At 43.8% G+C, this 26578-nt stretch overlaps 1 protein-coding gene across 1 annotated transcript in view; it reads right to left on the reverse strand.

Moving 5' to 3' along the window:
• Positions 1-26578, reverse strand: part of LOC137546670 (protein zyg-11 homolog) — a 52706-nt gene that overhangs the window by 3210 nt on the left and 22918 nt on the right. Inside the window, exons 5-10 of the mRNA XM_068269444.1 lie at positions 23678-23854; positions 22822-22886; positions 20621-20720; positions 17435-17485; positions 17046-17207; positions 10616-10813 (exon numbers count right to left, since the gene is read on the reverse strand). Coding sequence (XP_068125545.1) covers positions 10616-10813; positions 17046-17207; positions 17435-17485; positions 20621-20720; positions 22822-22886; positions 23678-23854 — 753 coding nt within the window. The remainder of the gene's footprint in view (positions 1-10615; positions 10814-17045; positions 17208-17434; positions 17486-20620; positions 20721-22821; positions 22887-23677; positions 23855-26578) is intronic.

Raw genomic sequence — 26578 nt, forward strand, 5'->3', positions numbered from 1 at the left:
CTTCCTGTTTTCATAACAGCAGCACACGCAGGAAGAAAATGCTTGAGGAGATGTTGTGGCCAAATTTCACCTACTTTTTTTTTTTTTTTTTTTTAAATAAAAGAAAACCATATATACCATTTAACCCCTTAATCCCTTTGGGGTGGAGTGACCCTTACAAGCATGCACCCACATTAATGTGAGATAAAACACTGATATAATATAAAAAAGTGTTTTTCTACTTTTTTTATTACCCGAACAGTTATATTTGCTTTTGTGCACAAGTAATATGGTCTGTTTACAAATTACAAATTCCCAAAGTACAGTTTATCTGCTCTGAAAGCAGTCATTGTATTTCATTGAAAAGCTACAGTATTTATATATTACAATACATTCAGTGATCATTTCTTAGCTCTTCTCAGCTAAGTACAGCTCAGTTTTGGCAGTTTGCTAATGTTCACTAAATGACCAAGGAATGTAAACAAAAGATACGGTTACCACCGCTATGGGTGTGGCCAGAAGCTGCACACTGATGAACAAAGTGCTGTGTTTAACTGGTTGAATGCGGTTCTGGTACTTATTTTTGTGGTAGTGGATTTTATGCTGTAAATACTCATTTAGAAGAGTTTTATACCACAGTAAAGGTAGTCATGTATATCTAGCGATGATAGACAGATTCGACCAAGAGATAGATGTCTCTATGATCAAATCTGATTAGAGAGAAGATCTGTTGGCTGCCAATACACCACAGGCTAATTCCTGCAGTTATGAAGCATGAAATCTCTCGGGAATCAGCCGAGTCTGCCGCCTTGGCCAGGGGTGTAACTAGAAGTCACTGGGCCCCCCTGCAAAAATTTGGATCGGGAGGTCGGTCCCCCCCCCTCCTTCCCCCCCAGGGCCTGCCCAGGGCCATTTTTGGGGGCAGGAGGGGTCACAGCATGATGGGAGAGCATTAGACATCTGCAGGGGGGGACAGCCCCCCCCCTCACCTCGGGCTCTCCTCTCAGCCCTCCCCTCCAGCATCTATCACTGGCAGCGGGCGGCAGCAGCAACACATACCTCCATCCACCGTGGAGGTCTCCGCTCTGTATGTGCTTCACGCTACTGCCTGTTTAAACAGGAAGTGGTGTCAGACACTTAGAAGAACCTCTGGTGGTGGAAAGCAGATGAGTTATGTGTCACCACTGATCGATGCTGGAAGGGAGCGCAGAGGGGAGAGCCTGGGGGGGGGGGGGGGGTGACTGTCCCCCCTCACCGCCGATGTGTGCCCATGCGCTTTCCTCATGTTGCGACCCCTCCAGCCCCACAAAAACAGCCCTGTGTGGGCCCTAGAGGGGCCCCAGGCCCACCGCGGGAGCAAGGGCTACATCCCCTATTGTTACGCCCCTGGCCTCGGCACTGTGCCCCTAGTGTATAAATGTGAATGTACATGTGTGCATTTGTACATTACCCATCCAACAGTATACCAAATTTGCTGCTCTTCAATTAGCCCTATACACAGCCCCGGCGTGATGCGAGCGACGTCACACACACTGCGCGTTTTGCCCTGGCGGCGTGTATACTGCTAATGGATCATTGACTGATTTGGAAAACGGATGTCCACCACGACACAGGACAGGTAATGTGTGCAAGTACATTTATACACTGGGGGAACAGCTCCAGGGGTTTTGTTGCATTTATCACTTTTCTCAACATCGCTCATGGTAACCGCTGCGCACCCGATCAACCACGATAGCCCAACAGCTTGCAGCATGTCCAGTCGACATGCTCGGCCCGAAATTGGTTGCATTGTCAGTTGGACATGCACTTGGGGGCACCAATTTTCATCCAATTTGATAATCATCTAATCAGATGGTCGATCGTAAGTCACTAGATGCATGGATACCTTCACTTGGCATGACAATACAGACACCAGCAAAGGGGTATATATTTTGTAATCAAGTCCCGGAGTGGCTCTTACCTGTAGTCCATTATTTTTCTCCATTGTTGGACAATCTAGGCATGACTAAATGCTGTAAATACATAAAGAGACAAAAGTAAACATACAGGAGGCAGAGTACTCTTTTTAACGCTAACCATGATCAGATTTACCATAGTAGATCGTATGCAGGTTAGGTTCACCTGCCTAAAATAATGTTGTGATCAGCATAAGGCAGGAAACCCACTAGGAGCGATTTTCTGAATGCTTTGTGATTTGAAAAGCTCTTGGCAATGTAATGTTATGGATGTGATCACACTGGGGCGATTTGATTTTGTAAAAATCCCCTCTAGCATTGCATTAGCAAGAGCTTTTCAAATCACAAAGCACTCAGAAAATCGCTCCGAGTGGGTTTCTGGCCTAAGGCAAGAAGTATTGTTAAACAGCGCATGGCAATATTTTTTACGACCGCCAGCAGTGTACAGCGAGTTTTGCTACAGCAACCCACGGTACTAGAGTAATGCTTTGTGTTTAATAATGTTACGTACATTACAAAATCACAATACCATAGAAATGCTCACTGAACTGAAGTACTATGGCTCATGCGAATAGCTTAACTTGTGGTACACTACTGGCGGTAATCTTAATATTGATGTGCGCGGTCTGCAACAGCATTATTACCACTGTTTCTCGCATCAATCCCATAGATTCATCACAGTAACGTGTTAGCTGCTGCCAATAGAGTACAATGATGGCTTATTCTAACGGCATTGGCCTCAATTCACTAAGATCATGCTGAGGATAAGGCAAGAGAAAACGTACCTCCACTAGTAAGAGAGTTATCTTATCTCTTCATTCCTTACGTTACCTCTTCTGTAGTTAAGTTACCTCCTCTGTAGTTATTTTCACACACAGTTAATGAACAGCCTGTCTTTAACTCTGGAGTTATTTTAAGGATCAAAGAGTTAACTTAAAGACAGAAGAGGTAACTTTAGGCTTGCCTGAGGTAAAATGTTTTCTGAATACTACATGCCTTATCACCATGGTAACAACTCTAGAAGAGTTATTAAAGACAGGGGATAAGCTTAGTGAATTGAGGCCATTAACTCCTAAATGCTTTACTTATAGGCCGTAATAGGAAATACGGCTATCGCAGGCACAGGGAGTAACTTCAGCGCCATCAGAAGACGGAGCTGAAGTTGCTTTTAAAACAATAATTCGGCGTCCAGCAATTGCTGGAAGCCGAATTATTTCATTCCCCCACTATCCATGGTGCCCTGGAGGGGGAATAGTAATTAGCACGGCCCGGACTTGTGTGGCAGCAGGATCAGCCTCTGGTGCAGTTCTGGTGCATAACTGCACAAGTCTCTGGTGCAGTTATCTCTCATACGCACTGGGATTGCTTAAAAGGAAATAAATATGAAAGCCTCACTTTAGGTACCCTTTAAAGTGGAAGTGAAGTCATTGTATTTTCTTAATTTCCTATGAGATCACAGTGAAAGAATTACACAAAAATCAGCGATATCAAGATTCATTTTACCTACAAAACAAAAAAAAAAAGAAAACAATAAAAAAACCCTCTACTGCTTTAGCCCTGCCCATTTTTTATTTTTGGGGAGGGGGGGGGGGGGGGTGGAGGGGAGAAATCAGTTACATTATGGTACACTGACTTTAGAGGTAAGGAACATCCATACTTGTGAGCAATGACCGCCACCTTTTCATGCTGCAGTGCACTTGCCTGGCTCAGCCCCCATGGCCAAGATTTTTGTTTGCCTGCACACTGCAGCACGACTAATGCCAACTGACGATATTACCGGGGAAGATTGTAGAAGGACAGAGCAGGCCAGCAGGATGGCAAGGGAGCCTACAGAGTGCACAGGTATCTAAGAAGCCCCAGGTAAGTATGAATTCTTCTATTTAGAATGTCCCAGGTACACTTTAACCACTTCAGCCCTCAGTCGTTTTCACTTTATGCATCCGAGCAATGTTCACCTCCCATTCATTAGTCATTAACTATCACTACTTACAATGAACTTATCTTTATCTCGTTTTTTTCTGCCACCATTTAGGCTTTCTTTGGGTGGTACATTTTGCTAAGAGCTACCTTATTGTAAATGCATTTTAACAGTAAGAATGAGAAAACAAATTCCTCAGTTTATGCCTCCATAATTAAAACCAACTTATTGTATTTGCCCATTTGTCCCGGTTATTACACCGTTTAAATGATGTCCCTATCACAATGTATGGCAACAATATTTTATTTGGAAATAAAAATGCTCTTTTTCCATTTTGCATCCATCACTATTTACAAGCTTATAAAAAAAGAACAAAAAAAATATATATCATCTTTACATAGATATTTAAAAAGTTTAGACCCTTCGGTAAATATTTATATGTTTTTTTTTATTGTAATTTTTTTTTATTAAACATTTTATTTGGGCATTTTTGGAAGGGTGGGATGTAAAAAGTAATTTTTTTAATGTAAATATATGTTTATTTTTTGGGGGGGGCCACAAGATGGCAACCTTAGGTTTATTTACTGTACATGACGTCACTCTAAGCGTAACATGTACGCTTAGAGGGACGTAGGAGGCAGAAAAAGCAAAGCATCTGAGAGAATCTGTCGCTTTTTCTGTGGGTGAGAGGAATCCGTGATCAGGCACCATAGCCCAATTCATTGATTCCTGGGCTAATAATCCGATCGGCCGCGGGAGCGCACATGGCCTCCTGGACGTAGCTTCTACGTCCAGGAGGCGAAAGTAGTTAAATAAAATCTGTAATGAAAAAACTTCCCCTGGGTTACTCACCTCAGGTGGGGGAAGACTCCGGATCCTATTGAGGCTTCCCAGTCCTCCTCGGTCCCACGGCGGTGGCAAAAATCCTCCCGGAGAGGCGGTGATGTAAATATTTACCACCTTGGCTGCAGCGCAGGCGCAGTATCGGCTCTCTGCATGGAGAAAGGCAAAAATAGCCGATCTCCGCCGGGCCGCTCTACTGCGCAGGCGCAAGTCGCTTACGCAGTAGAGCGGACCAGACGGAGATAGGCTATTTTCGCCTATCTCAGAAGAGCCGCAACAGTGCCCCTGCTGAAGCCACAAAAGGTAAATATTGCACAGATTGTTGCCTGTGCATTCCGGGGGCTGCAGTGAGACCGCTGTGGGACACAGGACGACAGGGGAAGCCTTGATAGGGTACAGAGGCTTCCCCCCCTACTGAGGCGAGTACCCTCAGGGGACCTTTTTTCCAGTACAGGTTTTCCTTAACTTTCTTTAACTTACATCTCAAGCAGGAACAAGGCATGTGTTGTCTTGATAGACTGAAGACCATACAAGTCGATAGTAAGTATTCATGGGAAAAAATGAGTTTGGACATGTAGGACAACAAAGATATCCACTTAATTATGCATAAAATGCCAAACTTTTTCTTTGATAAATCATAGAACCTTACTTCTATGTGAACTACGGCTACAAATAGCATGCACAAATTACTAACAGGAGGAAGAAGAGAGAATGAGTCCACTGCTACAGAGGGCGAGAGAGAATCACCTAGACTGGCTTCAGAATGTAGCATTGTAGTGTGTAGTGTTGGTGGTATAATGGTGTGGATAGCTGCCTTTCAAGCGGTAGGCCTGGGTTCAATTCCTGGCCAATGTATGTGAGCTGGCTTTTGACATGCTACAATTTCCTAAGTAAGCTAATTTTTCTCTTGGGTATATCAAAATGGTACATGCTAGTCTGGCTTCAGCATGTAGCATTGTAGTGTGTAGCATTGGTGGTATAAAGGTGTGGATAGCTGCCTTCCAAGCGGTAGGCCTGGGTTCGATTCCTGGCCATTGTATGTGAGTTGGCTTTTGACATCCTACAAATCCCTAAGCAAGCTCATGTTTCTCTTGGATATATCACAATGGTACATGCTAGGCTGGCTTCAGCATGTAGTGTTTGTGGTGGTATAGCGGTGAGAAGAGCTGCCTTACAAGCACTAGACCTGGGTTTGATTCCTGGCCAATGTATGCGAGATGGCTTTTGACATCCTACAATTCCCTGGAAGAAAAGATCCTCCTCCGGAGAAGGAGGGGAAGGAGGGGAGGAGGGAAGGGAAGGTTTGTGTGGAAATTCTAAGTCTGGCAAGCAGAAAATCTTATTTTTAGGCAGAAAAAAAAAATTGCATTCCGCGGAATTGCACATTTTTCCACGGGAATTCCGCCATAGCGCTATAGCAATTCCATTCCATCGCAACGGAACCAGAATCACCAAATTCCATCCGGTATTGCGGAAATCTTAATTCCGCTGAATCCAGCGACCATCCCTACTTACAAAGCAAAAAAATCTGTCTCCACCTGAAATGGTCTTAGCCCATTGGACTAGAGGTATGGCCGCTTCTTGGGCCTCTCTACGAAAAGTATCAATTGAGACTATTTGCAGGGCAGCCCACTGGGCCTCAGATCACACCTTCATATGACACTATAAGATAGAGCCAGCGGCATTATCAACTTCTGCCTTTGGAAAGAGAATTATTTCTATGGCAGTAGATCAGTCTTTGTAAATAGGTTTTCCTTTGATGAAAATAGGATTAAAATATATTCTGTTTGCTTGCCTTCCCTCCCTTGTGTTCTTTTTTTCATGGCTAGTTATTGCCCATATGTATGCTGCCATGAAGTTGCCAGGGAAACAGGAAAATTGTATACTCACCTATCAGGCAATTTTCCTTTCCTGGCAAATCTCCATGGCAGCATACATTCCCACCCATTAGTGGCGGCTCGCCCATTACTAAAGGAATAATGTGTATTGGGTGGAGTTACTTTTATACTGAGGGTGGTCCTATCTGGCAGTTGGAGGTGGGGAACTGCCCATATGAATGCTACGATGGAGATTTGAAAGGAAAATTTCCTGATAGGCGAGTATACAATTTTCCTGTATCTTGTTTTTTTCCGCCACCAATCAGGCTTTCTTTGGGTGGAACATTTTGCTAAGAAATATTTTATTCTAAATGCATTTTAACGAGAAAATTAAAGAGAATGGGAACCGTATTAGAAAAAGAAAAGCCAGATACTCACCTAAGGAGAGGGAAAGTTTAGAGTCCTAATGAGCCTCCCCTCTCCTCTCCCGGTGCCCGTTCCAGCGCTGGCTCCCCCGTAGTAGTATTTGACTAAATTGGTCAAATACTGCTACTTCTGCCGCCGAAGGGAGGCTTCGGCAGTCTTCGGGAATCTGAGTGTTCCCGAAGACGGGCCGTTCCAAACTGCGCACGCGCGAGCGTTCTCTATCGTGTACTCGCACGTGTGCAGTATGGAGCCGCCTGTCTTCAGGAGGACTCGGCTCCCGAAGACTTCCAAAGTCCCCCGCAGTGGGGGATTTGAATGGAGGAGCTGCCGCTGCGATGAGGGCACCGGGAGAGGAGAGAGGAGTCTCATTAGGACACAGAGCCTTCCTTCTCCTTAGGTAAGTAGCTGTTTTTTTTTTTACACTAATTGGTAACCATTGGCTTTAAGAGAAATATGGAAAAAAATGATTTGTCAGTTTTCGGCCATCATAGCTTTAAAAATAATACATGCTACCATAAGTAAAACTCATGTATTTTAGTTGCCCATTTGTCCCGGTTATTACACCATTTAAATGATGTCCCTATCACATTGTATGGCGCCAATATTTCATTTGGAAATTAGGTGCATTTTTTTCAGTTTTGCATCCATCACTATTTACAAGCTTATAATTTAAAAAATATATTAGAAACTAATACATAACCGGGCAATGCCGGGTGACCAGCTAGTATTATAAACTAGCTGGTCGCCCGGCGTTGCCTGGGTATGTAGTTGGCTAGTGTTGGCTCTGCCCACTTTTTCTAACCCTAACACACAATTACTCAGTGACCTAGTTTGTGAGCTTTGCGGTCTTTGGCATCAATAATTTGCATTAAAATGAAACAAATCTAATTGGCTGCGGCTCCACCTCCTTTTCTGAATTTGAACCCCAGTCACCAAAAGGCCAACTGTACCAGGTTAAAGGCTTGTGCCATTAACAGTGCAAGAGTGGCAGCAATGAAATATTTCCCCTTGAAAATCAATAGGTGAATTTTGATTGGCTTTTGTAGGCTCCACCCACTTTTCTGAATAATAATCCTGGTCACCCAGTGACCAACTGTGCAAAGCTTGAGAACTTTACCATTTACAGTGTAAGAATGGCTGCAGTTTACATTTTCCCAGTAAAATTTGTATTTGTCTCCACCCACTGATGTCCCCATGTTGCCCAAGTATGTATTTGGCTGCACACACTTTTTGTAACCCTAACACACAATTATTAAATGGCCAAGTTTCTAAGCTTTGCGGTCTTTGGCATCAATAATTTGCATTGAAATGAAAGAAATCTGATTGGTTTTCTATGGCTCCACCCCTTTTCTGAATGTGAAACCCAGTCACTCAAGGACCAACTGTACCAGATTTGAGGCTTGTGCCATTAACAGTGCAAGAGTAGCAGCAATTAAATATTCCCCTTGAAAACCAATAGGTGAATTTTGATTGGCTTTTCTAGGCTCCAACCATTTTTCCTGAATATTAATCCCAGTCACCCAGTGAACAACTATGCAAAGTTTGAGAACCCTACCATAAACAGTGTAAGAATGGCTGCAGTTTACCTTTTCCCAGTGAAATTTGTATTTTGTCTCCGCCCACTGATGACCCGTCGATGCTCTGTTTTATATTTGGCTGGTGTTGGCTGTGCCCACTTTTTCTAACCCTAACACACAATTACTCAAATACTCAATGACCAAGTTTGTAAGCTTTGCAATCTTGAGCATCAATAATTCATTCTGATTGCCTGTTTGTTGCTCGACCCCTTTTCTGAATTTGAACCACAGTCACACAATGAACAACTGTACCAGGTTTAAGGCTTGTACCATTAGGAATGCAAGATTGACAGCAATTACACATTCCCCTTGAAAATCAATAGGTGAATTTTGATTGGCTTTTGTAGGCTCCACCCATTTTTCTGAATATTAATTCCAGTCACCCAGTGACCAACTGTGCAAAGTTTGAGAACCCTGCCATTAACAGTGTAAGAATGGCTGCTGTTTACATTTTCTAGTGAAATTTGTATTTGTCTCTGCCCACTAATGACCCAGCATTGCCCAGGTATGTATTTTGCTGGTGTTGGTTGGCTGGTGTTGGTTGCACCCACTTTTTCTAACCCTAACACACAATTATTCAATTACTAAATGACCAAGTTTGTGAGCGTTGCGGTCTTTGGCATTAATAACTTGCATTGAAAAAAACAAATCTGACTGGCTGTTTGTGGCTCCACTCCCTTTTCTTAATTTGAACCACAGTCACTGAATGACCAACTCTACCCGGTTTAAGGCTTGTGCCATTAACAGTGCAAGAATAGCAGCAATTAAATATTACCATTGAAAAAGGTGAATTTTGATTGGCTTTTGTAGGCTCCTCCCACTTTTATGATTAATAATATCAGTCCTCCAATGACCAACTGTGCAAAGTTTGAGAACCCTACCACTAACAGTGTAAGAATGGCTGCAGTTTTTATTTTCCAGTGAAATTTGTATTTGTCTCCGCCCACTTTTGGTTATGGGAATAAAAAGTATCCTATACTTGGTATACTAGACCAGGTAATATACCAGGTAATGTACTATGTGTGTGCCAAATTTCATTCAAATCCGTTCAGCCATTTTTGCGTGATGAGTAACAAACATCCAAACAATTAAACAATTAAACAGCCAAACAACCAAAACAGCCAAACAACCAAAACAGCCAAAACAGCCAAAACAACCAAAACAGCCAAAACAGCCAAAACAGCCAAAACAGCCAAAACAGCCAAAACAGCCAAAACAGCCAAACAGCCAAACAGCCAAAACAGCCAAACAGCCAAAACAGCCAAACAGCCAAACAAGCCAAAACAGCCAAACAAGCCAAACAGCCAAACAGCCAAACAGCCAAACAGCCAAACAGCCAAACAGCCAAACAGCCAAACAGCCAAACAAGCCAAAACAGCCAAACAGCCAAACAAGCCAAAACAGCCAAACAGCCAAACAGCCAAACAGCCAAACAGCCAAACAGCCAAACAGCCGTACTTTCTCATTTATATTATTAGTAGGATATACCCTCTTCACATGCATAGACCCTTAGGTAACTATTTAAGGTTTTTTTTATTGTAATTTTTTCCAATTAAAAATTTTATTTAAATATTTTTGGGTGTGTGGGAGATAAACAGTTAATTTAAAATGTAAAAATGTCTATTCATTTTAATAAAAATGTAGGTAGATGTAGTTTTACTATTTGGCCACAAGATGGCCACAGTATTTTTTTTTTTTTTTGGCTTCCTGTAAGCGTACTTACAAGAAGTGAAGAGGGGATGTGTAACAGAACAATCGTTTCTTCAAAGAAGGCAGCGATTATTCTAAGGGACTTAGATCAATGAATGGGAACTGCTTTCCCATTCATTGATCTCTGGGCTAACGGGCGGCCCGCACACCCTGGCAGTTCTGGCCCTGCGAACTCGGGCGGCTTAGTTTTTCCATGGATGTAGCTCCTACGTCCAGCATGCATATTTGGACATTGGAGCTACTGTGAACAGATTGTGTAGGTAAGCTCTCATACTACATGGAAGTGGTAAAAGTGGCCAATCAAAATGGGATCTTTGGACTAGGAATTGTAAAGGAAATATGGTGATTATTCCGGTACATCGGGATGGAGGGGGTCAGCAGAGAACTCACCAGCTGCTCTCGGAGGGATTCCCTCAGGCTAGAGTCCAGGGTCCAGGTCGCATCTTCCCAGAACACCAAATATGCTGCAATCTGTGCTGCAAAGGATCTGACCAAATAGTCTTCACTCTGCATAAACTTGCAGAGCTGACTGATGAAGTCCTTTATCATGAATTGTGCAAGCAGCTCCTTCACTGCTGCTACATTAATCTGCATGAAGAAGTCAGAAGACACAATTGAGTTGTACTCCCACCAGGATAAGCCTCCTAAAGAAATATAAAAAATAGTGATAATAATAATAATAATAATAATATATAGTTCCCTAGGCAACATACTGTACAAAAATGACCAAATGGCCTCCTCACAGATTTAGGTTGGTTCCATTAGGAGAATTGCACCACATGGATGGAAGTCACTCACAAACTGGCCACCCTTACTGGCAGCACCCATATGTCCAGTTACTAATCCATGTGCCCAGGCCCGGATTTACATCACAGGAGCCTTTGGACACAGATGTCCTGGCACCCTAGACTTCGTCCTCCAGGAACCCACAAACCCCCTCCGAACCATACTGCAAGTGTGCTGGCTGGCCCAGCTGTCACTTCTCCCTTACCCGTCATAGGTAGCTACAGGTGTCCCTTAGTATTAGGTAGCCAGAGATGCCCTCAGAGGTACCTAGTGGTGCCCCCGGCAAAGGCGATCTCATCAGTGGAATGCCAAGAGATTGGTGATTAACCTCTAATTTACGCTTTGCTCGAGGACTCTGCATAGTGATGGAGGGAGGAAAGCACTAGGGAAGGGGAGTGAGCCGCCTTTCTATCAGGTGCTTGTAGGCATGTGCCTACGGTGCCTTATGGTGGTAAATCCAGCCCTACATGTGCCCCATGTGACTAGCCATTCTGCCAGAGCCGGTCTGACCAGATATTCTGCTGAACCCTCCACCATGTGACCAGCAATTCTGCCAATTACCCACCACCTACATGACAAGCATTTCCACCAAGCCTCCTCATTACCAGAAATTCCATTAAGCCCCCACCACCTATATGACCAGCATTTTCACCAATCCCCCACCACCTCTATGTCCAGCAATGCCACAAAGCCCCCATCACCTCTACGTCCAGCAATGCCACAAAGCCCCCATCACCTCTACGTCCAGCAATGCCACAAAGCCCCCATCACCTACGGGTCCAGCAATTCCACCAATCCCCCACCACCGCTATGTCCAGCAATGCCACAAAGCCCCCATCACCTATGTGTCCAGCAATTCCACCAATCCCCCATCACCTCTATGTCCAGCAATGCCACTAAGCCCCCATCACCTATGTGACCAGCATTTTCACCAATCCCCTTCTACCTATATGTCCAGCAATGCCACTAAGCCCCCACCACCTATGTGTCCAGCAATTCCACCAATGGTTTTCAGGTCACAAAGCAGTGGCACTCAGACTGTTGAAAGTACAGACAGAATGAAGGCATTTTCTCTCTTACCAGTATACACAGAACTCTCTGCGGTACGTACAATGGTGATGGAAAGGTCTTAAATTAAAAAAAAAAAAAAAAAAAAAAAAAAAAAAAAGACACTGCATAAATTGCATCGAATAAATTAAGATAAAGGCCATCCAACATCCCAATCAGACTTTGACACTAACACTCACAATTAAATAAAGTTTGCTTTATTATAACATATTCTGCTACAGATGGTTGTGCCATTTCAGTATTTCCCCATTAAACCACCTCACTTGGTACACAGGATGGTTCCTTATACTCTGGGGAGACACACACACACTGTATACACGTACACACACACACACTGTATACACGTACACACACACACACTGTATACACGTACACACACACACTGTATACACGTACACACACACACTGTATACACGTACACACACACACTGTATACACGTACACACACACACACACACACACACACACACACACACACACACACACACACACACACACACACACACACACACACACACACACACACACACACACACACACACACACACACACACACACACACACAGTTTAAAAATTTAAAAAAATTTAGGCATGAGAACATTCTCAGTGATGTAACTAAAATGTGTGGGGACTCATGGCCAACTTTTGAAGGGTCCCCAAATACTAGGCACACTTAATTATGTTCTAATGGATAGAGGTTACAACAAATAAAATTCTTATTTGCCAGTGGTTAAAATTGCTTTGCTTTGTAAGGCTTGATTCACACTTACAGTAGATGCATTGCAGCAAGTTTTTTTTTCCCTTTCTTTTACCAGTGGGATACCACGCAGCACAACCCAATGCAACACATCTAAGTGTGAATCTAGCCTGAAAGTAATATATGTAAATATTTGTTTTATTTTTATACTTGAAATCACACGTTGAAATCCTATTTTAGTACTGTATGGTGTCCGTTACAACTCATAATGGATTGCAAATACATTATTTTTGCTTTATTTGTATTACCTGGCTGATTGTGTCTGCAGTGCTGAATTCCTGTGTTAGGGCTGGTGCACACCAGAGCGGTTCATGAGCATTTTTAAAAATGCTAGCTGTTTGAAAACCGCTTGGCTAATGTATTTCAGTGGGCTGTTGCACACCAGAGTGGTTCGTTTTTTCCACAAAACGCAAACTCGGGGGGCTGCAGCATTTTTTAGATTTCTCAGTTCCCTTTAAGCTTAAAGGACTTACGAGGTGACATGTGACATGATGAGATAGAGTTGTGTATGCACAGCGTCTAGCACACAAATAACTATGCTGGGTTCCTTTTTTTTCTTTCTCTCCCTGAAAAAGTTAATCATCAAGTATGCAAGTGACAGTTTCTTTCTGGGTCGGACTGGGTCAGACTAGAGCATAACCCTCACTGATAAGTAATTACAGCCATAAAACATTTTTCTGTCGGTAAATGGCTTTTAAGAGCAGGAAAGAGATAGAAAAGTTTAATAATTCATAGATTTGAGCTCTGGCATAGTTTAACTATTTCACATTCCTGGACGTGAAACTCACGTCCAGGAAGCCATGTGCGCTCCTGCGCGTCCACGCGGCCGATCGCGCGCGTGCACGCGCGCGATCGGCGGTTTGTTAGCCAGTGAATCAGTGAATCGGGCAACGGTGCCCGATCACTGATTCCTCTCCCCCGCAGAAAAAGCGACAGCTTCTCTCGGAAGCTACGCTTTTTCTGCCTCCTATGTCGCTCTAAGCGTACGTGGTACGCTTAGAGTGACGTCACTGTAAACAACTCATGGCTGCCATCTTGTGGCCAAAAAGTAAACTACATCTAAATGTTAAATAAAAATAAAAATACACATATATTTACAAAAAAAATACAATTTCAATCCCACCCTCCCAAAAATACCCACATAAAATGTTTAATTAAAAAAAAAAAAAAAACATTACAATTAAAAAAAAAAAAAACACAAATATTTACCTAAGGGTCTAAACTTTTTAAATATCTATGTAAAGATGAAATATTTCTTTTTTTTTTTTATTATAAGCTTGTAAATAGTGATGAATGCAAAACGGAAAAAATGCACTTTTATTTCCAAATAAAATATTGTCGCCATACATTGTGATAGGGACATAATTTAAATGGTGTAATAAACGGGACAAATGGGCATATACAATACGTGGGTTTTAATTATGGAGGCATGTATTATTTTAAAACTATAATTGCTGAAAAGTGAGAAATAATGATTTGTTTCCGTTTTCTTCTTATTCTTCCTTTTAAAATGCATTTACAGTAAAGTGGCTCTTAGTAAAATGTACCCCCCAAAGAAAGCCTAATTGGTGGCGGAAAAAACAAGATATAGATCAGTTCATTGTGATAAGTAGTAATAAAGTTATAGGCTAATGAATGGGAGGTGAACATTGTTCGGATGCATGAAGCGAAAAACGACTGAATGCGAACTGGTTAATGAAGGTGTCATTGAGCAGAGACAATGAAACAGTAAAAACAAAAACTAGATTTAAATATAAAATAAAACTGTGGGATATCTAAAAAAAGTCATTTTTATGAGAAGTAGGATAGATATACAGTAATTGTTTTTCTCAGAAGTTTATTTTCACCTCGTAAGTCCTTTAAAGAACTGTAGTGAGAGAGGTATATGGAGGCTGCCATATTGATTTCCTTTTAACCCCCTTGGTGGTACAATAAATCCGCCAGGGGGCAGCGCAGCACTTTTTTTTATTTATTTTTTTTAAAGCATGTAGCTAGCCTAGCGCTAGCTACATGCTTGCCCCCTTCCTCCGCTATCCCTCCCACCCCTCCGATCGCCGCCAGCGCCTTTACCCTGCAGGGAATCCCGTTCTCAACGGGATTCCCTGTATGGGCTTCCCCATCGCCATGGCGACGATCAAGATGACGTCATCGACCTTGTGACGTCAGCGGGCATTCCGATCCACCCCTCGGCGCTGCCTGGCACTGATTGGCCAGGCAGCGAAAGGGGTCGGGGGGGGGGCGGCGGGGCGGATAGCGGCGAATCGGCGGCGATCGTCATGCACACGCAGCTAGCACAGTGCTAGCTGCGTGTAGCAAAAAAAAAAAATTCTGTAAATCGGCCCAGCAGGGCCTGAGCGGCACCCTCCGGCGGCTTACCCCGTGTCTAGCACGGGGTTACCGCTAAGGAGGTTAAGCAATTCCAGTTACCTGGCTAACCTGCAGATCCTCTGCCTCCAATACTTTCAGCCCTAGACCCTGAACAAGCATGCAGCATGTCAGGTATTTCTGACATTTTTGTCAGATCTGACAAGATTAGCTGCATGCTTGTTTCTATGCGATTCACACACTACTGCGGGCAAATGGCTCAGCAGGTCTGCCAGGCAACTGGTATTGCTTAAAAGGAAATCAATATAGCAGGCTCCAAATACCTCTCACTACAGTTCTCCTTTAAAAATTGCTCAGCTCTTCCAGTGAAGGAGGGATGACTACAGATGGTTAACAAGATGCCAACAAATCTAAACTGCATGCACATTTATTGTAAACTGGAAATGGAGCTTGGATTTGGGGACGTAAACAGGCTTGCTCAAATCTGAATTTGGGTGAAATAAGTAGCTATCTGGATTTCACCCTGCTAATTACAATTAGCTGTGCGGGCTGGGTGGGCGGGGGAGGGGGGGTCACTCTTACCTCTCTGACATCTTCTTCAGCCCGTCCCTCTGCGCCTCCCACGATGCGGTCCAATCCGGCGTCATGTGACTATATACTTCCTCCTTCATCCCGGAAGGAGGACGTGTTTGTACTCACGTGACTGCCGCGTGGACCGCATCGTGTGAGGCGCTGAGGGACGGACCAAAGAAGACGTCAGAGAGGTAAGAGTGACCCCCGCCCAGCTCACACAGCTGATTGTAACTAGCAGGGTGAAATCCGGATAGCTACTTTCCGGGTTTCCCCTGAATTCGGTTTTGAGCAACCCTAGATGTTAACATGTGATTCCCAGGTCCAAGCTGCATGGTTTGCATTATATTTGCATGAAAGCCAGAATTCTTAGCATATACTTGACCACAGATGTTCTTGTTCAGTAAGCATTGTTTTACTTCTCTCACAACAATGACCTTCAAACCTCCCTCTCCCTGTGGTGACCTTCTAACCATCCTTTCTCAGCAGTGACCTAACCTCCCTCTAACACTAATATTCCTAATGATAGGACTAATACTAACTGATACACCTAACTCCTAACACTAAGTCTGAAATTGATCTACCTAACACTAACCAAACATTTATGCTGCTAGCAAAACATTCCTACCGATACATGATCCTAACATTTACTCCACCTTCTGAATCTTTTTGTGTGCTTGATGGACTTGGCACATCTCTCGTTAAAGGGATCCTAAACTGAGAAGCATATGTATTTTCCTTTTAATATAATTCCAGTTGCCTGACTCTCCTGCTGATCTTGAGTCTCTAATACTTTTAGCCACAGCCCCTGAACAAGCATGCAGATCAGGTGCTCTGACTGAAGTCAGACTGGATTAGCTGCATGCTTGTTTCAGGTGTGTGATTCAGCCACCATACTCCCACCAAAGAGAACAGCAGGACTGACAGCAACTGGTATTGTTTAAAAGGAAACATCCATATCACTCTCAGTTAAGGTTCCCTTTAACACCTGCCAATAACTGAGCAGTGAGCACCAAAAAAAACAAACAAAAAAAAACAAACAAACAAAAGAAGCCACTTCACTGCACCACTTCCTAAACTCGCCTCATTCAACTCTTACTGATAACTCAACACCAAAAACTCTCTCTTTAGCACCTCATAGCTGCAAATTGCATTCTGGAACTGAAAAGGAGCTTTTCAGAAGTGGTGTGGAAAGTTCCAGGATGGAGGACAATTTTCACCATCCCATCCAGATCATTACAGACCATCCTCATGGCTAAAAGTTGACAAAGCTTTCAATGGCCCAGGAGGATGTTCTAGGGTTAAGGACTCTACCTCAAGAACCTTCATGAATAACTCCAGGCCCTGATTCTGTATGAATTGGTGGCACGTAATTGGAACATCTTTGGTGAGGTTAATCAGGTTAAGGAGAGTGAAGATAAAGGTGTTGTCAGTCATGCTCAGGATGGTCTTCTGGTGCACCGTGTGTAACAGTGCCTGCATGGTGAAAGCATAACAAGATTACATTCAATAAAAAATACAGCCTACAGTAGGTGAACATAACAGAAAGGAGACAGAAGAAATTATTGAAAGGAGAGGAGGGAGAAAAAGATAAAAAAAGCTTGGTGGGGAGGGCATGGCTAGGAGGACAGAAAGGATGGGGGGAGGGGTAAATAGTTCCTAGGAAAGAAGGAGGGGTGTAGAGAGATTGGTGAGGAACATACCCTTATAACGGCGATCTCTGAACACAAAAGGGATTTTTGCACTGCTGAAATCTGACAAACAATGTACAGTGGTAAGTGCTGGATAACCTTATTCATCATCTAGGCTTATAAAGGTTAATCTACTAAAGAGGAGAAGTGCAGCAAACAGCAGCGAAGTGGCTCACTTTAATATGTACCCATGGTGACAAGTTATGATGAGATAGACATGAGTATGTACAGTGCCTAGTGGTGTAGTAATAGGTAGGGATGGTCAGAAATGTCAATTTCCGATTACACAGAAATTCCAATGCTGATTACCAATTTCATGGATTTCTGATCGGTTTCAGATTTCCAAGTTTGGATTTCCGATTTCCGTGTAGTGTTTTTTTGGGTCATTTTTTTGCAATCTCTGATTGGCCAAATACTTCCAAGTTGACTCTGCATTCTCTGCATTCATCCAATGCTTCAGAGTTCTGTGATTGGGCCAAAAATTACAGAGTTGTGGCATTTCTACAGAAATTTACGAGTAGTGTTTTTTTTTGTCATTTTTTGCATTCTCTGATTGGCCAAATACTTCCAAGTTGTTTCTGCATTCCCTGACTGATCCATTGATTTTAGGTTCTGTAATTGGACTAAAACTACGGAATTGCAGTAATGCAGTATTTCCGCAGAAATCCATTTCAGAGTTCCGTTCGGAAATTCGGATTTCTGATCGGAAATCCGGAAATTTAAATTCCGTTAAATCCGAATGAGCATCCCTAGTAATAGGGGTACAAAGGTAGCGACCACACCAAGGCCCTTGGGACAGAAGGGTTCACAAGGGGCCCTGCCTTAACTGCAGTATAAGCTCTTCAATGGTGTCATCCTTGTAAGGACCTTCTACATATGCTTTGAATAGTCAATTAAATTGTTCTGCGCGATCGGCTGTCATAGGCCAATGAGAGCCGATCACTCTTGTGCTTCCCAGGGGGACAGCCGTGTTACACGGCCGTCCCCAGTATAGCGCTGCTGTAAATCGCCGAGTTGTACAATATAAATAGATGACCGTTCCACCTCCTAACAGCCTCCTAGCAGCGATCACCGCTGGGAGACGGATGATGGAGGAAGGCTTAATCATTCAGGTGGAGATGTGCATGCATCAGCATGCGCAATCTCCTGCTAATTCCCGCCCCAGGACTTGATGCCAATTAGCATTAGGCGGTCCTGGGGCTGCCGCTGCTTCCACGACCATCGGCGTAATCAGGTCATAAGACCGTTAAGTTTTGACATGTCATAAAAAAAAATTGATCTGGCAGGTAAATCTAACAGAAAATTGTATGGCATGTACCTAGCATATAGGTTCAACCTAAAGCATCTCTAACTCTTGAAAAATTGGCATTTCCAGCCTTCAATCTGCATAGAAATTGCACATTTACAAGGACACCCAGGAAGCCACCTCACTTTTGACCTAGTCCCATAATGGGTGTTGGATTCGGGGCAGTGTACTCTTTTACTGGCAGGCACCTGATACAGTGGCTTGCAAAAGTATTCGGCCCCCTTGAAGTTTTCCACATTTTGTCACATCACTGCCACAAACATGAATCAATTTTATTGGAATTCCATGTGAAAGACCAATACAAAATGGTGTACACGTGAGAAGTGGAACGAAAATCATACATTATTCCAAACATTTTTTTACAAATCAATAACTGCAAAGTGGGGTGTGCGTAATTATTCAGCCCCCTGAGTCAATACTTTGTAGAACCACCTTTTGCTGAAATTAGAGTTGCCAGTCTTTTAGGGTATGTCTCTACCAGCTTTGCACATCTAGAGACTGAAATCCTTGCCCATTCTTCTTTGAAAAACAGCTCCAGGTCAGATTAGATGGACAGCGTTTGTGAACTGCAGTTTTCAGATCTTGCCACAGATTCTCGATTGGATTTAGATCTGGACTTTGACTGGGCCATTCTAACACATCGATATGTTTTGTTTTGTTTTAAACCATTCCATTGTTGCCCTGGCTTTATCTTTAGGGTTGTTGTCCTGCTGGAAGGTGAACCTCCACACCAGTCTTAAGTCTTTTGCAGACTCCGAGAGGTTTTCTTCCAATATTGCCCTGTATTTGGCCCCATCCATCTTCCCATCAACTTTGACCAGCTTCCCTGTCCCTGCTCAAGAGAAGCAACCCCAGAGCATGATGCTGCAACCACCATATTTGACAGTGGGGATGGTGTGTTCTGAGTGATGTGCAGTGTTAGTTTTCTGCCACACATAGCATTTTTCATTTTGGCCAAAAAGTTCAATTTTGGTCTCATTCGACCAGAGCACCTTCTTCCACATGTTTGCTGTGTCCCCCACATGGCTTGTGGCAAACTGCAAACGGGACTTATGCTTTTTTGTTAACAATGGCTTTCTTCTTGTCTCTTCCATAGGAGCCAACTTTGTGCAGTGCACGACTAATAGTTGTCCTATGGACAGATTCCCCCACCTGAGCTGTAGATCTCTGCAGCTCGTCCAGAGTCACCATGGGCTTCTTGACTGTATTTCTGATCAACGCTCTCCTTGTTCGGCCTGTGAGTTTAGGTGGATGGCCTTGTCTTGGTAGGTTTACAGGTGTGCCATACTCCTTCCATTTCTGAATGATCACTTGAGCAGTGCTCCGTGGGATGTTCAAGGCTTTGGAAATCTTTTTGTAGCCTAAGCCTGCTTTAAATTTCTCAATAACTTTATCCCTGACCTGTCTGGTGTGTTCTTTGGACTTCATGGTGTTGTTGCTCCCAATATTCTCTTAGACAACCTCTGAGGCCGTCACAGAGCAGCTGTATTTGTACGAACATTAGATTACACACAGGTGCACTCTATTTAGTCATTAGCACTCATCAGGCAATGTCTATGGGAAACTGACTGCACTCAGACCAAAGGGGGCTGAATAATTACGCACACCCCACTTTGCAGATATTGATTTGTAAAAAAAAGTTTGGAATCATGTATGATTTTTGTTCCACGTCTCACCACTCTTTCACGTGGAATTCCAATAAAATTGATTCAGGTTTGTGGAAGTAATGTGACAAAATGTGGAAAACTTCAAGGGGGCCAAATACTTTTGCAAGCCACTGTATATTGCAGAATCTGGATCTGGGAAATTAGTGTCCTCAAAAAGTTTGTCTCAATTCCCTAGCAACACAAAAACTCTCAAAATAGCAGGAACACAAAGTGCTTCATTCATACCTGTGATGTCATGATGGAGAGAAGGGCTACGGCCCTGTCCCGTGTGATCTCATCCTCATGGAAACACAAACATCGCATCAACACCTTTGCAGCTAGGAACCTAAACAGGTGCATACAGAGAGACTGTTCATCACAATCACTAGTGGTATAACAAGTAAGTATCTTCAATCACTAGAATAGCTGGTTAGTGACATTTATCTGTATTAGAACCCGACAATCTATGTTAACTCCCTTGGTAGGAGATATTACAACAAACCCTAGTCCAAGTTTGAGTTTTTTTTTTTTTTGAAGCTTCAGCCTATCAGATGCCGGAGATCCCCGCCAATCAGATGTAAACAGCAGGGATTTCTTCCCCACACGTTTACATTTAGCCTGCGAGTCACGATCGGCGGCTCACAGACTGTTCACGGAGACACCCTCTGTGAACTGACATGGAACGGTTTCATGTAATACCACTTACGACCAGCCGCCGTTAGGCGGTCGTTAAGTGGTTAAAGGGACAACTCTGGATTCTGCAAAGGTTTCTTACAATTTCCTTGCCCCCACTGTTGCTGTGCGCGGATCTCCAGGACATATCCACAGGGCAGCCATCGGGGGGGTGTCACAACTGACACTGCAGTAAGGGGCCCAGGGCTTCTGGGGGCCCTGCCCTCCCCTAAAGTGATGGCTGCGGGCCTGTGGCTCACTAACCAGCACACCACGTTCCAGCACTGAGAGGAGTGACATCATCGCTTGAACGAGGGGAGCAGATGAGTGACCCCACTACAGCGGATTTTCTGTACAGGGGCACCACCTATATCTGGCTACAGGCTACCTATACTGGGCCACCACCTATACCTGGGTACCTATACTGGGGCACCACCTATACCTGGCTACCGATACTGGGGCACCACCTATACTTGGCTACTTTTACTGTGGCGCCTATAGCTTGCTACCTATACTGGGTGCACCTGTACCTGGCTACCTATACTGGGGGCACCACCTATACCTGGCTACCTATACTGGGGGTAACTATACCAGGCTACCTATACCGGGGCACCACCTATAGTTGAATACCTATACTAGAGGTACCTGCATCTTGCTGGCCTATACTGGGGCACCAGCTACTGTATACCAGGCTACCTATACTGGGGCATCTACACCAATCTACCTATACTGGGGCACCACCTATAGCTGGCTACTTATACTGGGGGCACCTATACTTGGCTAGGGCATGGGGACGAGCTGAGACAGAAGGGGACAAGAGGTAACACAGGGGGATAAAAGAGGCACAGGAAGAAAAGAGGGAGACAAAAGAGAACGGATAAAGGATAAGAACAGACCTACAAGTCCCTATCATGTGTTAACTGGGGGCTACCTGTATTTTGCTCGTATTGGCTCCACCCACAACATGCCATGGTCACGCCCACTTTTTGCCGCATCACGATGTGCATGCTGCTTTCTTCAGTGTCAGAGCCATGCACATTTTTTGCTACAGCGCACATTGCGCAAGGACACGGGGGTGGGGTGGCTAGTGGGCGGGCACAGCAACCAGTGGGTGGGCCCAGGCGGCCCTGTATATCCAACAAGAGATTGTTCGATATGTTATGTGGGTATGCTCTTCATGCACAAGTGTGGCTGCACTGCACCTACACAAATATGTCTGTGCCTGCTCAATAAGCTGGAGCTGCTCGACCACAATTAAGCCTATCATTTCCTCACAAAGATAGGCAATGTTCCTTGCTATCCAAACAGCATATAAATGATCAAATATCAGAAGATCAGCCCAAAGACAAGTCTGCTGCTAACAGTTTCTGATGCAGTCTCCCGTCACATGACCAGATTTGTAAATTACAAAGTTTTAGCTGCAAAAACATTGACTGGCACTTAAAATGTAACACATGGGCCCATATGCAGTTTTTTGCTAGGTGATATTTTCACACCTTGTCATAACATGCCTTTTAATCCACCAGCAAGCAAGGAAATACACAAAACAATTTGGTAGTACTTTTTCATCAATTTTAGGTACTTTTTTTTTTTTTTTTTTTTTTTTAATTGTAAAGTGCTGAAAAGTAATTTTAAAGATAATATGGAAATGATCTTCTAGGAGATGACTCAGAAGAAAAAGTGTATTGCATATGGGCCATGGGCTGTGAATTACTAATAGATCAGATGATACAGTAAATCAAGCAGATGAGGCAGTAAATGAAAGGATGGGCTACCTGTTGAACGGTACTTCTTTCATAATTTTGTCATTGCACAGCGCATATACACAACGCTTCTGTAACTGAAAACAAAAAAACAAACAAAAGCTTTATGAGATGCCTTGTAGCAGAATGTAAACCACTTTGTAGAAACATAAGCATATCTAAGTCAATGGCAACATCAATTGTTGTTTCTTTGAGCTTAGGGTCAGGTATAGTCACAAGAGGGCCCTGGGCAAAAATGAAACGCCCTTGGCCTGCAACCCCTTCTCCTTCCTTTCCCTCGGGAATGGCTATCAGGTGACCCCTTTGGTCTTGACCCCCCCCCCTCAAGATAATAATAGAAGTTTCCCCGGCCCAAGTGCTGGCTATTGGAACCAGAGATTAGACAAGTTTGCATATGTGTAATTAAGATGCCATAATTCACAATTTTCAGTAAAGTTGCAATTCATTTTGTAGTTCATGTTCCATCATAATTCTGTCTAATTGTGTAATTTGTTGTAATTCAAAAATCAATGGTAAATATGTGAACAATGGATGTAATTACGAAAAATTGCATGCAATTCCGAATTAGCTATTACAAATATAATTGTATTTACAAAAATTACATCTATACTATGAAAATTATGCAAAATTACACAACAAATTGGAACTCCCAGGTCCCCCCCTTCCAAATGAATAGTGTATTTGCAGCAGAGCAGACTCAACCGTCCAACTGGCATGCTCACCCTTCTGTAAGTGTGCTTCCATCTTCCTCCTCGCTGGGTCACAGAGAAAAAGCAGCTGCCCCCGGGAACCCCATTATGGTGGAAATAATATCTACATATAGCCTTTCCATTCTGTACACAGTATATGTATGTGTTCGCACTCCCACCTGTGGTTCATCTGTGAATCGGGACATGGCCTCCAGAAGTTGTTGGGTCACAACTGCCAGGAGTCTCACAGGCATCCCAGTTGAAAGACAGTCTTTGGTGAGGTGGTATACACAGCAACAGGCCGCTTCTTGTAAGGACAGGTCGGCTGGGTGATTGTTCATGCCGATCACCACTAGCTGGAAGAAAGATCACATCTTCCATGAATTAGCTGCAAGGCTCATTCACTCCTCCCATGGCTCTTCTTCAGTATCCCCCCTTTGCCTGTGTCTTCATTGGCTCCCTGCCCCCCTCAGAATTAAATCTAAATGGCTCTGTCTGGCATGCAAATCCACCCACCACACCTCCACATTGTACATTTCATCCAGAGACATTTCCCAATCTGCCCTCTACTCTCCTCCAACAGTCTATGGATGTCTGCCGGTCGCATCACTTGATCGCTCATGACAGCTCCAGAACCTCTTTATGGAACTTCTTGCCTCCAACCATCACACTTTCTACCGCCCACTCATCCAAGCAGACCTTTGAGTCCCATCTGTCTTGAGAAAGCCCTAATAGAGGGGCGAAACGGCAATCGACTCTCCTCCGTACCTCATACTACGCATGTGTCTCATAAGTATTACAATTACTATTGCAATGATTGCATGTCAACATTTTTAAATGGATCTCATTAAAAGTTAAGTGTTTTACGGCTATGGTGAGCTGCTCCTGGAGCTTTGTTTTTTCTCTTTGAATTCAGTCCCATCAGTTTACTCATCTTCATACCTCCGATCCGCCCTTAACAACCCCCCACACCAACCTCTCCCCCCCCCCTTTCCTGCTGTGGCATGTAAGCTTATTTGGCAGGGCCTTCTTCCCTATGTACTCATCTCCACCACCTTATAAAGTCAGTGACTCATCTTGCAGTATGCTAGGTGCAATATACATTGTTAATAGTTCCACTACTTTGTGTTCCATTCTTTAATGCCTAGTACACACACCATACAATTTTCTGTAAGATTTTCTGTAATTAGATTTTTTCTGTAATGTACTGGTAGAGACTGGTCATTCTCTCTGGTGCATTGTCTTCTGCTGAGTAGAACACTGCATTATTGCTAGGCAGATAGATGGTTAGATAATTTCCAACATGTTGGAAATGATCTATCTGGCAGGTAAATCTAACCGAAAAATCTTACAGAAAATTGTATGGCGTGTACTAGTGTTGGGCGAACAGTGTTGGGCGAACCACTGTTCGGGTTCTGCAGAACATCACCCTGTTCGGGTGATGTTCGAGTTCGGCCGAACACCTGATGGTGTTCGGCCAAACTGTTCGGCCATATGGCTGAACTAAGAGCGCATGGCCGAACGTTACCCGAACGTTCGGCTAGCGCTGTGATTGGACGAACGGGTCACGTGTAGTGTTGGGCGAACATCTAGATGTTTGGGTTCGGGCCGAACATGGCCGCGATGTTCGGGTGTTCGAGCCGAACTCCGAACATAATGGAAGTCAATGGGGACCCGAACTTTCGTGATTTGTAAAGCCTCCTTACATGCTACATACCCCAAATTTACAGGGTATGTGCACATTAGGAGTGGGTACAAGAGGGAAATTTTTTTTAGCAAAAAGAGCTTATAGTTTTTGAGAAAATCGATTTTAAATTTTCAAAGGGAAAACTGTGTTTTAAATGCGGGAAATGTCTGTTTTTTTTGCACAGGTAACATGCTTTTTGTCGGCATGCAGCCATAAATGTAATACATATAAGAGGTTCCAGGAAAAGGGACCGGTAACGCTAACCCAGCAGCAGCACACATGATGGAACAGGAGGAGGGTGGAGCAGGAGGAGAAGGCCACGCTTTGAGACACAACAACCCAGGCCTTGCATGAGGACAAGAAGCGTGCGGATAGCAATTTGCATTTTGTCGCCATGCAGTCATAAATGTAATACAGATGAGAGGTTCAATAAACAGGGACCGGAAACGCTAACCCATCACAGATGTTCATTGTTCATGTTACTTGGTTGGGGTCCGGGAGTGTTGCGTAGTCGTTACCAATCCAGGATTGATTCATTTTAAATTTGAGTCAGACGGTCTGCATTTTCTGTGGAGAGGCGGATATGCCGATCTGTGACGATGCCTCCGGCAGCACTGAAACAGCGTTCCGACATAACGCTGGCTGCCGGGCAAGCCAGCACCTCTATTGCGTACATTGCCAGTTTGTGCCAGGTGTCTAGCTTTGATACCCAATAGTTGAAGGGTGCAGATGGATTGTTCAACACAGCTATGCCATCTGACATGTAGCCCTTGACCATCTTCTCCAGGCGATCGGTGTTGGAGGTGGATCTGCATGCTTGCTGTTCTGTGTGCTGCTGCATGGGTGTCAGAAAATTTTCCCACTCCAAGGATACTGCCAATACCATTCCCTTTTTGGCACTAGCTGCGGCTTTTGTTTGCTGCCCTCCTGGTTGTCCTGGGTTTGCGGAAGTCAGTCTGTCGGCGTACAACTGGCTAGAGGAGGGGGAGGATGTCAATCTCCTCTCTAAAGTCTCCACAAGGGCCTGCTGTTTTTTTCTTTCATTTTGACCTGTCTGACTCTTTCTTCAAGCAGTTTTGGAACATTGTGTTTGTACCGTGGATCCAGAAGGGTATAAACCCAGTAATTGGTGTTGTCCAGAATGCGCACAATGCGTGGGTCGCGTTCAATGCAGTCCTAGGCTGAAGAGGTCATAGCCTAGGGTCACAAAAACCTGTTTATTTGGGCAATTTCAATGGTAGTGATGCTGACGTACATAAATCTCAGCCATGGCCGTTAGCAACATCTGAATTTCACGAAATGTCTCATGCAGGTAGAAGACAGATTGTTAGACTTGGATTCCAAAGATGGGGTTCCTACATCTCTGCAAACCAGAGTTACAGGGGTCCAAAAT

The sequence above is a fragment of the Hyperolius riggenbachi genome, chromosome 1 (genome assembly GCF_040937935.1).
Source record: "Hyperolius riggenbachi isolate aHypRig1 chromosome 1, aHypRig1.pri, whole genome shotgun sequence".
In the NCBI taxonomy this organism is placed as follows: Eukaryota; Metazoa; Chordata; class Amphibia; order Anura; family Hyperoliidae; genus Hyperolius; species Hyperolius riggenbachi.